General features: G+C 39.7%; 1 protein-coding gene across 1 annotated transcript in view; it reads left to right on the forward strand.

Moving 5' to 3' along the window:
• The first annotated feature begins 6,037 nt into the window (after positions 1 to 6,037).
• GMPS (guanine monophosphate synthase) overlaps positions 6,038 to 17,366 on the forward strand; it is an 85,709-nt gene continuing 74,380 nt past the window's right edge. Inside the window, exon 1 of the mRNA XM_077750087.1 lies at positions 6,038 to 6,246. Coding sequence (XP_077606213.1) covers positions 6,241 to 6,246 — 6 coding nt within the window. The 5' untranslated portion in view covers positions 6,038 to 6,240. The remainder of the gene's footprint in view (positions 6,247 to 17,366) is intronic.

Consider the following 17,366-nt stretch of genomic DNA (forward strand, 5'->3'; position numbering starts at 1 on the left):
ATGCCCAAACTTGGGGCCGGTGATTGTGTGATGCCCTTGCTTTCGTGCGCTAGGCAGAAACGGGGTAGAGAAGGGCTGAAGTTTATGAACGTCTTCATCAGCAGGCAAGAGTGCCCCAAAAAGGGGAATAAAAGGCCTGGCTAATTTGAGAAGTGCAAGCTTCATAGTGCCTGCATATTTATGGAATGAATGAAACTGCTCAGAGGTGCTAGGTTTCTCTGTACTGCGTCTTTTCCAGTGTAGTGGAACGGGGGTCAGATCATTAATTCGTTACGTGTGGCGGACTGGAATTAAAAATTCATAACATCCCTCTTATTTTTGAGCGACTTAAACAGTTTTATAAGAGCCAAATATTAAAATTTTGTTTCATGTTAACTCAATATGTATAAGAGAAAATTACCTCAGAGCACCAACAGCATTATTTGTAATGCATAGAAAATAACCTATAATTTACATGGACTATTTACTTATATTCCGTATTGTTTTCCATTGGACAACTAATACTATAAACAAAAACGACCTATACTTTAGAAAAAACGTACCAAACCTCACACTGTTTAAAAGATAAAACATGTTACTGCCGGCCTCTCCCAAATGTAGTCAAATGTTGTAATAACTTCTCCATCTCAAAATTATTTTTTTTTTATTTATTTTGAGGGAGAGAGAGAATCCCAATCAGGCTCTTGGACTGTCAGCACAGAGTCGGACACAGCATCTGAACTCTCATGAATCCTGAGAACGTGACCTGAGCTGAAACCAAAAGTCTGTGGCTTAACCAACTGAGCCACTCAGGCACCCCTCTATCTCAAAATTATTAAGAAAAAGGTTGGTTTCCTGAAGATGGACATTAAAGTTTTAATATGAAAAATTATACATTTGGTAAATGCAGCCTGATGTTAGACAGGAAACCAAATTATACAAATATTACATTTCTGGAAACTAACTTCATGCAATGTTTCAGGAAAATTTTGCAACTCTTTTTTTTTTTTTAATGTTTTATTTATTTCTAGGTGAGAGAGAGAGACAGCATGAGCAGGGAAGGGTCAGAGAGAGAGGGAGACACAGACTCTGAAACAGGCTCCAGGCCCCGAGCTGGCAGTCAGCACAGAGCCCGACACGGGGCTTGAACCCATGAACCATGAGATCATGACCTAAGCGAAAGTCGGATGCTTAACCGACTAAGCCACTCAGGCGCCCCAAATTTTGCAACTCTTTAAGGAGTAGTCTGTGAGCCTGCATGCTTCAAAGAATGGCTTCAAAGTTCAAGGAACTTGCTGTCCTATTTTTTAAGTACATATGCATGGTAAATAACTTTTTGGATAATGGATTAATGTATTAGAAAGTTTAATACTAAAATATGTAAATGGAAGTTATTTCTATTTCAAGACTCACAGCATGTCACAATTCATACTGTCTCTATCTACTTAAATATTGAAAAACAGCTTTTTCTGTATTCTTTACCTTATCCTAGGGTCTTAGAGTCATGAGTAACTTCCATTTTTATTTTTAAAGATTTCTTTTTCTTTCTTTCTTTCTTTTTTTTTTTTTTTGAGAGAGAGAGAGAGAGGAGCGGGAGAAAGGGACAAAGGGAGAGAGAGAGAATCTTAAACAGGTTCCACATTCACTGTGGAACCCAACTTGGGGCTTAATCCCATGACCCTGGTGATCATGACCTGAGCCAAAATCAAGAATCTGAGGCTGAACCCACTGAACCACCCAGGTGCCTTGGTTGTTTTTGTTTTTGTTTTAAGTAAACTACACACCCAAAGCAGGGCTTGAACTGAAGACCCTATGACCAAGAGTTTCATGCCCTACTGACTGAGCCAGCTATGTGCCCCATACCAGAGTTTAAATGTTACCATATGTCTATCCAAAGCTGACATTTGCTTCAAAAAGAGACCAAATCATTTTCAGTCAAGTGCTTTTCTTTTTTTTTTTTAATTTTTTTTTTAATGTTTTTTATTTATTTCTAGGAGAGATACAGAGAGAGAGAGACAGCGTGAGCAGGGGAGGGTCAGAGAGAGAGGGAGTCACAGACTGAAACAGGCTCCAGGCTCTGAGCTGGCAGTCAGCACAGAGCCTGACGTGGGGCTCGAACCCACGAACCGCGAGATCATGACCCAAGCTAAAGTCGGACGCTTAACCGACTAAGCCACCCAGGCGCCCCAGTCAAGTGCTTTTCTATAGGAGCTTAATTTTAACCAAAAACAAGTTGAGGTGAGGGATGGGTCAGGAAATTCTGATATGGACTATGGTGTAATCTTGGCTTAACTAAGGGTATAGGAGGCAATGTAATGTGATGCCAGATATTACACATAGTAAGTCAGCATAATATGTTCTTACATATGTATGTATGTAAGTCATACATAATATGTTCTTCACCTTTAAACTCTCAAGGCTTTTTAGAGGATTCATAAATAACAAACTGATTTCCTTTAACCCAATGTGGCAGTTTTATTTTTTTAAAAATTTTAATTTTAGGGGCACCTGGGTGGCTCAGTCGGTTGAGCGTCCAACTTCAGCTTAGGTCATGATCTCACGGTTCGTGGGTTTGAGCCCCACGTCGGGCTCTGCGCTGACAGCTAGCTCAGAGCCTGGAGCCTACTTTGGATTCGGCGTGTGTGTGTCTCTCTCTTACCCTCCCCTGCTCATGCTGTCTCTACCTCTCTCTCAAAAATGAATTAATTTTTTTTAATTTTAATGTTTATTAATTTTTGAGAGACAGAGCAAGAATGGGGCAGAGACAGAGAGAGACACAGAATCTGAATCAGGCTCCAGTCCCTGGGCTGTCAGCACAGAGCCCGACGTGGGGCTCAAATTCATAAACAGTGAGAAGATCATGACCTCAGCCAAAGTTGGATGCTTAAGTGACTGAGCCATCCGGGTGTTCCATAATGTGGCACTTTTAAAACATAGCTTCCAAAGTCTTTATCATTTCTCCCTTTTTAAGAAGTTGTTTTGGGGCGCCTCCGTGGCTCAGTTGGTCAAGCATCTGGCTTTGGCTCAGGTCATGATCTCATGGTTTGTGGGTTCAAGCCCCGCATCGGGCTCTGTGCTGGCAGCTAGCTCAGAGCCTGGAGCCTGTCTTCGGATTCTCTCCCTCTCTCTCTGCCCCTCTCCTGCTCATGCTGTCTCTATCTCTCTCTCAAAAATAAACTTAGTTTTGAGAGCTAAGGCCCATGACTCTCAGTTGCCAGCTGAACTCCCAGTCAGCAGCACCTATGTGGTTGCCATGTAGGTAAGTTATCTTGGAAGTGAATCCTCCAGCCCCAGCTTAAGCTATGCTTGCTGATGCCACATGAAGCAGAGACAAGTCTTCACTGCTAAGCCATGCCCACATTACTGTTTCTTTCTCAGAAGACCTTGTGGTAGCCTTGTGGGACAGGCCGAGTGAGACACTCCTCTGCAACCCCTGGCATGTTTCCCCACCAGGCTCTCAGTGTTCCTCAGCAAATGTGGACCAACTTCTCACTGTGAAACCAAGACCGATACTGCATGGGACCTTTAGCCAGTACTGTTATGAATAGCTATTCTTTTTGCACACTCAATGCCCCTTAACTCACTTTTGTTAGTATCATTCTTTTTCCTGGTCTACCCTGATTGATGTGTCCTGGTGAAGGTGGTGAAACTGCCAAACACAACCCCTCCTGGTGGTAGCCACGGCCCCTTCTTGCTTTCAACTGCTCCACTCCCTGCTTTCCCATTCTCCACTGCACATGCTTGAACAACCAGAGAGTGAACACAGGGTCCATTTTAGTCCTACCCTACTGTATGGATTTGTTACAATTTCCAACTGTCTCATATTGATGATACTGTCCATTTAGGTTCTTTCTAGTTTGATGGCTTGTTTTCACTATTCTCCTCCAAATTATTTATATATATGTATATTATAACGATATATCTAATATGTAGTATTTTACACATAATACAATAATAATATATAACATAAACATACATGTATCTATTTAAGAAGTAAAATTTCTGGGTGAAAATGTATTTAAAATTTTTAATGTTTATTTATTTTTAAGACAGAGAGACACAGAATCCGAAGCAGGCTCCAGGCTCTGAGCTGTCAGCACAGAGCCCCATGGGGGGCTTGAACCCACAAACCATGAGATCACGACCTAAGCTGAAGTCAGACACTTAACAGCCTGAGCCACCTAGGTGCCCCGAAAACGTATTTTCTAAATGTGGCAAGGGGCACTTGGATAGTGGCGCCTGTGTGCTGACAGCTCAGAGCCTGGAACCTGCTTCGAATTCTGTGTCTTCCTCTCTCTGTGCCCCTCCCCTGCTTGCGCTCTGTCTCTGTCTCTCAAAAATAAACATTAAAAAATAAAACGTGATAATATTGTCAATAGTCCTACAAAAATCTTTGTGCCAGTTTACATGGTTTAACTTTGATTAATTGCATCTGCTTATCCTCATTAACCCTGTATTAATTAAAAAACTTTTTTTTTAATATTTTTATTTATTTCTAGGGGAGAGAGAGAGAGAGACAGGATAAGCAGAGGAGGGTCAGAGAGAGAGGGAGACACAGACTCTGAAATAGGCTCCTGGCTCTAAGCTGGCAGTCAGCACAGAGCCCGACGCGGGGCTCGAACCCACGAATCGCAAGATCATGACCTAAGTGAAAGTCAGACGCTTAACCAACTAAGCCACCCAGGCACCCCTAATTAAAAAACTTTTTGATGTTTATTTATTTTTGAGAGAGAGAGAGAGAGAGAGAGAGAGAGAGAGAGAGCAAGCTGGGAGGGCAAGGAGAGAGAGGGAGAAAGAAATCCCATACAGGCTCCATCCTTTCAGTGCAGAGCCTGATGCTGGAGCTCGAACTCATGAACTGTGAGATCATGACCTGAAACCAAGAGTCAGAGGTATTACTGACTGAGCCACCCAGGTGCCCCCTTATTAACCTTATATATATATATATGTCAGTCTACACCAATATGACAAGTACAAAAATGTGATATTATTTTAATTTGTATTCTTTTAATGATAGAAACATGTGTTCACATTTATTATATATGTATACATTTTAAAACATTTTCATTTATTTTTCCTGTGATCTGAGGCTGAATGTCTCAAAAATAAGGTACAAATTACATCAAAAAATGTTTTCATATTGGGGTGCCTGGGTGGCTCAGTCAGTTAAGCATCTGACTTCCACTCTGGTCATGATCTCACGGTTCGTGGGTTCGAGCCCCACGTCAGGCTCTGTGCCGACAGCTCAGTGCCTGGAGGCTGCTTCAGATTCTGTGTCTCCCTTTCTCTCTGACCCTCCCCTGCTCATGCTCTGTCTCTCAAAAATAAAAATTAAAATTAAAAAAAAAGTTTTCATATTATTATATTATTGTTAGTTAATATCAACCCTGTTTTTGTTCCTTTTCAGGTATTGTTGCAGGATTTTTTTTTTTACCTCAGGACTCAAGATTGAAGAATGAAGAGGTGAACACAAAATGAGCAGCAGGCAAAAGTTTATTGAGTAGAAGATTAGAAAGTAAGATGAGTAGGGGCGCCTGGGTGGCTTAGTCGGTTGAGCATCTGACTTTCGCTTCGGTCATGATCTCGCGGTTCGTGGGTTTGAGCCCCGCGTCGGGCTCTGTGCTGACTGCCAGCTCAGAGCCTGGAGCCTGTTTCAGTCTCTGACTCCCTCTGTCTCTGACCCTCCCCTGCTCACGCTGTCTCTCTCTCTCTCTCTCCTAGAAATAAATAAAAACATTTAAAAAAAATTTTTTAGAAAAGAAAGTAAGACGAGTAGGAAGGCTCTCTTTACAGAGAGGGGACACTGCAAAGTGAATGCCCACCAATGGGCAAGGGTCCTTGTTTTATAAGGTTCTGTTCGTACCTCCCTTCCCCCTTGTTCCTTCTCAGGTCCTACCCTCATTGGCTGGACAACTCTAGGTGCTGGTTTGTCCATCCCTGACTGGCTTGTTTCCATTGTACGAGGGCTGGTCTAGGGCCATGCTTAGGTCTTTTGCCAAATTCCTGAGGGAAACCTGAGGAAGAGTAGGTGGCGTAAGTTACTTGCTTAAGAGGAACCTTAAGCCCCAGGGGGTTTGCTGTGGTCAGACGCTCCCAGCATTGTTCCAAAATATGTGTCTTTCCCCACCCAGGACCTCAGGTCCTAATCCTTTCCTTCTCTGCCTATTTCATCCTATTTTCCCCTATCCTGATATCCTGCCTTTCCATTTGGAAGCTGTGGAATTTTCTTTTCCTTAGAGTTCAGAATTTTCACAATGATGTATGAAGGTAAGTGCACGTATGTTTTTCTATTATTCTTAATAAACACTTTTTAGGCCTTTGAATAAAGTTCCAAATCTTTCTTGAATTAAGGGAAATTGTCTTTTAAAATATATTTGATTTTTCCATTCTTTCTTTCCTCTTTATTAACTCCTGAAAATCCTAGTAAACTTTTAGTTTGTTGACTGGATTTATTTCTTAAGTTTTCTCTAATAATGTTTTTTTCTTTTTGCTGTATGTTATTGGGAATTTCTTTTTTTTAATGTTTTTTTTTAATGTTTTTTATTTATTTCTGAGAGAGAGAGAGACAGACAGTAGGGGAGGGTCAGAGAGAGAGAGAGACATAGAATCTGAAACAGGCTCCAGGCTGGCGGTCAGCACAGAGCCTGATGCAGGGCTCGAACCTACAAACCCGTGAGATCATGACCTGAGCCGAAGTCGGATGCTTAACCGACTGAGCCACCCAGGTGCCCCATGTTATTGGGAATTTCTAAACCAAGTCCTTCAAAGACAAATTGGGATTGTTCAGTTAAAATTTGTTCACTTTAGGGGCACCTGGGTGGCCCAGTCAGTTAAGCGTCCAACCTCGGCTCAGGTCATGATCTCACGGTTCATGGGTTCGAGCCCTGCATCAGGCTCTGTGCTGACAGCTAGCTCAGAGCCTGGAGACTGCTTCAGGTTCTGTATCTTTCTCTCTCTCAGAAATAAATAAAACATTAAAAAAATTTTTTTAATAAAATAAATAAAATAATAAAAATAAAATGGTGGTAACAAGTAGTAATATATTTGTCCAAACCCATAGAAATACACCCCAAGAGTCAGCCCTGATGTAAACTATGAACGTTGGGTGATAATGACGTTCAGTATAGGTACATCAGTTATAACAAATGAACTACTTTGGTAGGGGATGTTGCAGGGGTCGGGGGAGGCTATGCATGAGTGAGGTCAGGAGTATATGGGAAATCTCTGTACTTTCTCCTTAATTTTGCAATGAACCTAAAATTGCTTTTAAAAGCGTATCAATTTTGGGGGTACCTGGGTGGCTCAGTTGGTTAAGCATCCAGCATTGGCTCAGGTCATGATCTGATGGTTCATGAGTTCAAACCCCACGTTGGGTTCTGTGCTGACAGCTCAGAGCCTGGACCCTGCTTCGGATTCTGTGTCTCACTCTCTCTATTCCCCCTTCCCTGCTCACACTCTGTCTCTCTCTCTCAAAAATAAACATTAAAACATTTATTAGTAAGTATTTTAAAATATGTAAATTTTATCTCATTAAAAAGAACTGTAGAAAATAATTTGCATGGGGATAGTGGGTGGTTGGAAATTTGATGAATTAAGAGCAGCAGATTATGAATGACTCAAAGCTGATGGGTTTACTGGGGGATCATTTTACCATTCTGTTTATTACAAATATATTCAAAATTCTCCATAATGAAGAAAAGCAGGCAAAAAAGGAATTGGTTAACAGCTGTTATTAGTTGTGCTATTTAGTCTGTTTCAAAAAAACAAAAAAGCAGAGAGTTTTACTGGAAGGGTATTAATGACTTCTCGGAATCAGTGGAAGGCTGGGAGAAATGGCTTAGCAAAAACACAGAAACCAGTGCAGGTCAAGGCCAGACAGAAGGAGTTACAGATACGGATTACAGGAAATTTTCAAAAAAACTGGTCCAATGACAGGCCTGTGATCTTTGAGTTTCAAGTCTATCCTGGGCTCTGATAGAAAAATGAACACCACCATCTAGTGGCTCCTTCTTACAGATTTCTAGACTCATTTCCCAGCCCCTATCATCTGAATTATATCTTCCATATATCCCTCAGAATTTTTTCATAGATTTTTTGGGGGGACAGTCTCTCCACCCAACCCCCAGCCTCCACTGATCTGTTTTCTCTCCCTATAGTTTCACTTTTCTAAAATGTCATATAAATGGAATCATTCAATATGTAGCTTTTTGAGTCTGGCCTCTTGCAGTTGGCAAAACACATTGAGTTTCATCTATGTTGTTGCCTGTATTGATAGTTTTCCCCTCTCCTCACCCCCTTTTTTGGTTTTAGCTGAGTAGTATTTCACTGTATGGATATGCTAGCATGTGTTTATTAGCCATTCGCCTGTTCAGGGATATTTAGATTATTTCCACTTTGGGCAATTATGAATGAAGTCACTATAAACACTGTGTACAGGTTTTTGTGTAAACAGAAGTTTTCGTTTCTCTTGGGCAATTGCCTAGAATAGGATGGCTGAGTTGTATAATATATGTATATTTAACTTTATAGGAAACTACCAGTTTGTTTTCTAAAGTGGTTCTGCCATTTTGCACTCCAACTAGCAGATTTTTTTTTTCTGCCTATGACATCCTACCTGGTTTTCCAATATTGCCATGTTTTACTTCTGAATTTTTTCTTTTGTTATTTTATAGGATTTTCAGATGACTGGGGAAATGACACCAAAATATATTTTTAAGTAGCATATTATGTTTATTAACTATCTGTAGTTACTAATTTTAAAATTTTATCTCCTCCTGTCATGATTGTGGTCTTAATATTGTTTAATGTTTTAGAAATTATATGCTTGTTATTTTGCTGTAAAAATTTCCCCATATCTTGTCATATTTTAATGTACATGATTTTTAAAATAAGAACAGAGTACATAATACTTTAGTAAATGATTTCACAAGCATGCATATACAGTAAAAACTTTGCTTTGGGAGCATAATTCATTCTGGAAACATGCTTGTAATTCAAAGCACTTGTATATCAAAGCAAATTTCAAGAACCATTGGCTCAGTTGTGATCATGTGATGTTCAGTTTCACATACTACTCGTACTATAAGACATCGCTCCTTTATCAAGTTAAAATATATTAGAAACGGGAGCGTCTTGGGGCTCAGTCCATTAAGCTGCTGACTTCGGCTCAGGTCATGATCTCTAGGTTTGTGAGTTTGAGCCCCGCATGGGGCTGTCTGCTGTCAGCTAGGAGCCTGCTTAGGATCCTCTGCCTGCTTGGGATCCTCTCTTTGTCTCTCTGTCCCTCCCCATGCCCTCTCTCTCTCTCTCTCTGTCAAAAGTGAATAAATATAATTTTTTTTAATTTATAAGAAATGTTTGCTCGCCTTGCAGAACACTTGCAGAACAGTTACTCAGTCCAAGGTTTTACTGTATTGGGTACCTACAATGTGCTTAGTCATGGGACTGTATTCTGAAAATAACTAAGTTTGTATTGCCTTTTATCATTTAAAAGTGCTTTCTTATAAAATTTTTAATTCTATGTAAGTTAAAAGAAACACAACCACCCACAACCATTCATTCTATATGTATATATATTACATATATAGTGACTAGTTAAAGGGCAGAGAGAAATATTAGAATGAATGATAAAAGAACAAATGGAAGCTGATTTTAATTGGCTCAGAGATGGAGAAATCTGGAGAAAGAGGTAAAAATGTGTGAGGGGGAGGTTGGGAGGTGGAGAAAGGAAGGCCATTCAATGAGCACTATATTGGGTAACTATGTCCCACCCTGAAATTCCCTTGGGTGTCTTGATGTGCATCTTCACATTTCTTTATGGTCTTTTGAAATGCTAATTAGCTGCTTACCTACCTTTTCCAAGTAGTTGCTCCCAAGAAGGAATTTTACTTTGGGCAATATCACTAATCAGGAAAGAAATCTTAGATAAAATAGGAGTAGGTATGGAAAGGCAAACTTTGTCAACTTTCTCCTTTCAGGAAAAGCATCTATTCTCGTAATGGGCCTAAAGTGAAGTTGGGTCATGCTGCTTTCTTCTACTAACCTCAGATTTGTGGCATCTTGGTTGAACTGAGGCTCTGAATGAAGAGCTGATTACTAGGAAGAGGTTGAAATAAAAACATAAAACTATTGGGGCCCTGGGTGGCTCAGTCAGCTGAGCATCCTACTGGGGCTCAGGTCATGATCTCATGGTTCATAGGTTTGAGCCCCAAGTCAGGCTCTGTGCTGACAGCTCAGAACCTGATCTACTTGAGATTCTGTGTCTCCCTCTCTCTCTCTGCCCCTCCCCCACTTGCACTCTCTTTCTTTCTTAAAAATAAACATTATTTTTTTTTTTTACAAAATCATCAAATTATTGGTTACAAGTGGAGCACCCTGTTTTTGTATAAGTATTATGATGCCTATTGCCAAAACACTATGACATTCATAGTGTTTCATGGACATTATGTGAAGATAAGTGATTATAATATAGGAAAACAGCTTAAAGTCCTAAGTTTAAAAACTCCATGGAAAGTGTTAACATTACTTGTATAAAAATAGAAAGCATATTGCATTTCAAAACCTGGAGGACTCCATTTTCTTCACCCTTACTGCCAGCTATTTTATGGTTACTGTGTTTCATTCTTACATTTTTTGTTTTTAATACACAAACACTCCAATAGCAATACTATTCACAACAGAGTATTATTTAGCCTTAAAAAGGAAGGAAAGCCTGTCCCATGTTACAATATGGATGAAACTTGAGGACATTATGATAAGTAAACAAGCCAGTCGTAAAAAGGGCAAATACTGTATGATTTTACTTATATGATGTATCTAAAGTAGTCACATTCACAGAAACAGAAAGTAGAGCTGAGAGGAGGGGGACATGGGGAGTTGTTCATTGGGTAGATTTTCAGTTTTGTAAGATAAAAAATTAATGGATATCTGCTGTACACAATGTGAATATACTTAGCACTACTGAACTGTCCACCTGAAAATGGCTAAGGTGGGGCACCTGGGTGGCTCAGTTGGTTGGGGTCTGACTTCAGCTCAGGTCATGATCTCATGGCTCATGTGTTCCAGCTCTGCGTTGGGCTTGCTGCTGTCAGTGCAGAGCCCAGTTTGGATCTTCTGTCCCCTTCTCTCTCTGCCCTTTCCTTGCTTGCGCTGTCTTAAAAATAAATAAATCTTAAAAAAGAAAAAAAAATTGCTAAGATGGTAAATTTTCCATTATGTGTCTTTACCATAATTAAATATATAAACACCCAGTGAATGTGTACCATGAATTTTGTAAAGGATAACCAATTAAAAGAATCCATCAAAATCATAGTTCTGCAAATAGATGGAAGAAACAGTGGAAACAGGGCCATTGCTCTGCTTTTTTTTTTTTAAGTTTATTTATTTTGAGAGAGAGCACACGTGGGAAAGGGACAGAGAGAGAGGGAGAATCCCAAGCAGGCTCTGAACCACCAGTGCAGAGTCCGATTGTGGGGCATAAACTCACGAACCATGAGATTGTGACCTGAGCCAAAGTTGGACGCTCATGGAATTTTTTTTTAAATATTTTTAATTATTTCTGAGAGAGGGAGACAGTGTGAACAGGGGAGGGTCAGAGAGAGAGGGAGACACAGAATCTGAAACAGGCTCCAGGCTCTGAGCTGGCAGTAAGCACAAAGCCCGACGCGGGGCTCGAACCCACGAACCGTGAGATCATGACCTAAGCGAAAGTCGGATGCTAAACCGACTGAGCCACCCAGGTGCCCCTGGAATTTTTATTTTTTTTTAATTTTTAATGTTTTATTTATTTCTGGGAGAGAGAGAGACAGCATGAGCAGGGGAGGGTCAGAGAGAGAGGGAGTCACAGACTCTGAAACAGGCTCCAGGCTCTGAGCTGGCAGTAAGCACAAAGCCCGACGCGGGGCTCGAACCCACGAACCGCGAGGTCATGACCTAAGCGAAAGTCGGATGCTTAACCGACTAAGCCACCCAGGCGCCCCGCCCCTGGAATTTTTAAACTGACTGAGTCACCCAGGTGCCCTGATCTCTGCTTTAATACACACTCTGTGTATATATTAAACATGTGGCTTTACGAATTATTTAGCAAAGTGTATTTCGAATGCTTAATAAACAATAAAAAGGCTAGCTCCAGTCGCCCTGGTTTGAATCTCAGTTCTCTAGTTTATTGGCTATATACCTTATGCTAGTTAGTTTCTCTCTCCGTTTTCTCAATCATGAAAAGAAGACAAGGGGATAATAGCAGTATCCATGTCATAAGACTGTTGTATTAAATGTGTTACATATATGTAAAGAATTTAGAATAGTGCCTTGACACAGAAAGTGCTCTATAAACACCACTACCACCACCACTACTACAACAACCATACTACTACCATTCTTATCATTAGGGGGTTCTAACACCATCAGCTTCAGAAACTTTTCAAAGGCAAGACACTAAAAGTTGTACCCCTCTTTCTCCTAGATGTGGAGATGGGGCAGGATTTGGCTGAATCAGTTCCTCCCAGCAGGATGTCAATTCAGCTATAAGAGAACACAGTTGGGACAGAAGGCATAGCAGGGATGATCAATAAAAATATAATTATGATAATAATATTCAATGGTCTGCTTTAATGATATTTAAAAATGTGAATGTATCCTATATGGGTGGTTATTTTTATTACATAATCATTCTTCATGAAAGGATTAACTGCAAGATTTTTTTAAATGAGATTTTATGGTATATATTATCTTTTAAAATTGTGAAGCATTTTCATATTTATAGCAAAGTTGCAATAACAGTATCAAGAGCTCCCATATACCGTTCACTTAAGGAGGGCATTCAAGTTTTGCTAATTATCCCATATCCTTTATAGCAAGAGGAGTCAATCCAGGAGCATGTATTTACTCAGCTCTCTTCTCCTTCAATCTAGAACAGTTCTTCAGCCTTCATTTTCTAAGATTATTGTGCTAACTGTATTTTCCCCAGAATTGCACATTTCTAATTCCACATGCTCTTCTAGAACTCTGTCTCTTAATCCAGACAAACTCTGTGCCTCTGTCCATGAATAGAATTTAGAGAAGTAGACCTGTGCCACCACTTATGAGGCTAGGTTAGAAAAGGCCACACAATCTTCTATTTGCCTCTGCCTCACACACAGACATATACACACACTCCCTGGGAAGCCCTGAGTGCACATATAGGAAATTCAGTTACCCTGAGGCAGTGGTGATGAAGAGACTATAGAGAGGTAGAGATGTCAGATGGGCCGTGGACATTCCAGCCCTCAGCTCTTTGAATCTTCCAGATCAGGTGTAATAGATGTGAGTGTGCAAAAGCCTTCATGTGATTCTAGCTCTCAGCCTTTGAGCCACACTAGGTAAGGCCTAGTGGAGCCAGGCTTTGGGCTGTACCCGCTGACACCTTAGGATGGGGAAGAGCTGTCCCTGCTGAACCTTGCCCAGATTGTACTGAAATAAGTAATGCTGTTTTAAACCACTAGGTTTTCGGGTGTTTGCTGCAAACCATTAGATAACTGAAACAATAGTAGGCCTGTTGTTTTGTGGAATGCAGCTATATTTGGGTTTGCCTGATGTTTACTCACAGTTGAGTTATGATGTCGATTTGTTCTACCACTGTTTATGTTAACTTTGATCACTTCATGAAGGATTCTCCACAATGAAGTTACTCTTTTTTCCTATATAATTATTTTCTAGAGATATACTGAGACAATGTAAATAACACCTGTTCTTGATCCATCTTTCATCCACAAGTTTTACAATCCACTTATGTTTCTTGACTGAATTTATTATTTTTGAGGGTTGCAAAATGATAATTTTATAATCTAATTATTCTTTTGACTTTTATTAGTTGACATTCTGTTACAAGGGTTTTCTATTAAATCATTTGTTTATTTATGCCATCATAGACTGATGGGCTCATAATTAGTGATGTAATTTGTTTCCTGTCACTGTTTTGATATGTTGTCCCAGATTTGGCTACCAGAAGTCTTTTCAAACTGACTTCTGTGTCTCTCTGACATGTCTCCATTATTTTCTGAACACTTCCTGGCACAAAAAGATGTTCCTCGTCATCCAATCCCTGCTTTGATCCTAAATTAACCTTTTCTCCAAGAAGACCTGGTTCTTGTTGGAAAATAGTATTTAGAAACCACTACCTAGTGGCTATGTTTGCTGTTGCTACTGGTATATACTGCTTCCAGGTCTTTTCTGTGGACAGAGACAAGTATATACAGTAGAGGGCGGTGATACTAATGAAAGGAAAGGGATATAAAGTCACAAAAAAGGAAGAGATATCTACCCCAAGACTTCAGAGTTTTGGGGATGGGAAGAGAAATAATCCAGACAGAAGATATTTATGTACAAATGGCCTGTGTCAAGAGAGAACATGTCATGTTTAAGGAACTAAAGCAGTTTAATATGGCTAGAGTAGAGTGAGGTGGCCTTGGTAAGAGAGCAGGATACATAGTAAACAGGGGTTAGTCAAATCTCCAAGAAACAAATAAACAATGTTAGAAGTTTTAAGTTCATCCTGAGAGCAAGGGGGAACTATTAAGAAGATTCTGAGCAAGGGATATATGATTAAAAATAATTTCAGAACAGCTGGAGCATCTGAGTGGCTCAGTTGTTTAAGCCAATTTTGGCTGAGGGCATGATCTCATGGTTTGTGAGTTCGAGCCCTGCATCGGGCTCTGCACTGATGGTGTGGAGCCTGCTTGGGATTCTCTCTCTCTCTCTCTCTCTCTCTCTCTCCCTGCACCTTCCTTCCTTGCTCTCACACTCTCTCAAAATTTAAAAAAATTTAAAAAACATTTTAGAACAGTTACCTTCAATTAAAAAAAAAAAAAACTTACATACCATCCTAAAAGGATTTTGAAAAGGTGTACTTCCTTCCACATTTTAAGCTGGCATTTACTACTTTTCATGAGTTAAAGTTAATTTTTTAATTTTTATGTATTTATTTTTTAAATGTTTATTTTTGAGAGAGAGCATGCACGCGAGTGTGGGAGAGGCCAAGAGAGAAGGGGACAGAGAATGTGAGGTAGGCTCCAGGCTCTGCGCTGACAGTAGTGAGCCTCACGCGGGGCTTGAACTCACAAACTGTGAGATCATGATCTGAGCCAAAGTCAGACTTTCAACTGACTGAGGCACCCAAGTGCCAAGGTTTGTTTACATTTTGAAACTTGAAATGACCTTGGATTGTACCTGAATTAAGTATTTTATCATTTGATACTCACCAAATCTGAAAAGTCATGTAAAATTTCTATCTGTGGATTTTATCAAATATTATTACCTCAAAAATGTATTATTGGCTCCAGAAACCACAAAATTACATATGTAAGTATTAGCATCTCTAGTTTGTGTTGCCTCAGTTGTTCTGAATGCAGGGCAACTTTCATGCTTAACAAAACTATGTGGGAGACAGGTGAAGGTCTTGTAGGTTTCAGATGCTTCAATTACTCATTAAGAGGTGTTCAGACTTCCCTTCCTGCCAAAGATGGAGTAACAGGAACTGGATTTACCCTCCTGCTGAAACAATAGCAATTCAGACAAAATATATGAAGCAATGATTTCTAAGTACAGGATATCAAGCATCAAAGGACAGTACCCCTGAGAGACAAGAAACAAATGAGATGAGCCCTTCAGTTACCCCAGCTTACTGCCTTGAGAGTTTCTAAGTTGTAGACATAAACTTAACTGTATTAATAATCATTTAAAGTGGAAATGATCTAAATACTCCAATTAAGAGAAATTGGCAGATCAGACAATAAAAGCCAGACCCAATTATTTGCTGCCTATAAGAAACACTTTAAACATAAATACAGAAACAGGTTAAAGAGTTGTAAAAGATATGCCAACAATGAGTCAAGAAAGCAAGCATACTATTTAATTTTTTTAAATGTTTTATTTATTTCTGAGAGAGAGAGACAGTGTGAACAGGGGAGGGTCAGAGAGAGAGGGAGACACTTAACTGACTAAGCCACCCAGGTGCCCCTACTATTTAATTTTTTTTAATTTACTTTTTAGCTAAGCTCTAGGCCCAATATGGGCTTTGAACTCAGAACCCTGATATCAAGAGTCCCATTCTGACTGAGCCAGCCAGGCACCTCAAGCATGCTATTTTATTTTATTTTTTTTTTCTACAAATAGTTTATTGTCAAATTAGTTTCCACATAACACTCAGTGCTCATCCCCACAAGTGTCCTCCTCCATGCCCATCCTCCCTCCCCCCCACATCCATCAGTCCTCAGTTTTTGTCAGCATTCAAGAGTCTCTCGTGGTTTGCCTCTCTCCCTTTCCCCCACCATTTCCCCCCTTCTTCTCCCCCTTGTTCCTCCGTCAAGTTCCTCCTAATCCTCCTATACATGCAAACATATGATATTTGTCCTTCTCTGCCTGACTTATTTCGCTCAGCATAACACCCTCAAGGTCCATCCATGTTGCTACACATGGCCAGATTTCATTGTTTCTCATTGCCATGTAGTATTCCATGGTATAGATAAACCACATCTTCTTGATCCATTCATCTGTTGATGGACACTTAGGCTCTTTCCATGTTTTAGCTATTGTGGAGAGTTCAAGCATGCTATTTTAATAATGGACAAAGTAAATGTCAGAGTAAAGAATATTACCAGGGATAAAGACTGTGATTTCATAATGTGAAATAAACATAAAGTGATCAATAACAATTTAAACATTTAGGACCCTAACAGCAGAGATTCAAAATACATGAAGCAAAAACTGATAGAACTATAAGAAGTTGATAAAAATCACAATTATAATTGGAGATTTTAGGACCCTCTCTTAATAACTGATAGAACAAATAAACAGAAAATCAAGGATATAATAGTCTTGGGGTGCCTGGGTGGCTTAATCAGTTAAGCATATGACTCTTGGGTTCAGCTCAGGTCATAATCTCACAGTTTGTGAGTTAAAGCCCTGCATCAGGCTCTATGCTGACAGTGTGGAGCCTGCTTGGGATTCTCTCTCTCTTCCTCTCTTTCTGCCCCTCCCCTGCTTGTGCTCTCTCTCTAAAAATAAATACATAAACTTAAAAAAAGAATTTAATAGTCTTGAACAATACTATAAAACAACTTGACCTATTTGCCATTTATAGAACACTTTACATGACAACAGCAGAATACACATTCTTTTCAAGTACACAGAGAACATTCACCAAGATAGACTATATGCTAAGTCATAAAACAAACCTCAGTAAATTTAAAAGGATTTGAATCATACAAAATGTATCACAAAATATATTCTCTGACCACAATGGAATTAACTTAGAAACCAATAACAGATCTCTGAAAAATCCTCTAATGTTTGGAAATGGAACAACAGGCTTTTAGATAACCCATGGGTCAAAGAAGAAATCAAAAGAAATTAGA

The sequence above is a fragment of the Crocuta crocuta genome, unplaced genomic scaffold (assembly GCF_008692635.1).
Source record: "Crocuta crocuta isolate KB4526 unplaced genomic scaffold, BGI_CrCroc_1.0 scaffold19, whole genome shotgun sequence".
In the NCBI taxonomy this organism is placed as follows: domain Eukaryota; kingdom Metazoa; phylum Chordata; class Mammalia; order Carnivora; family Hyaenidae; genus Crocuta; species Crocuta crocuta.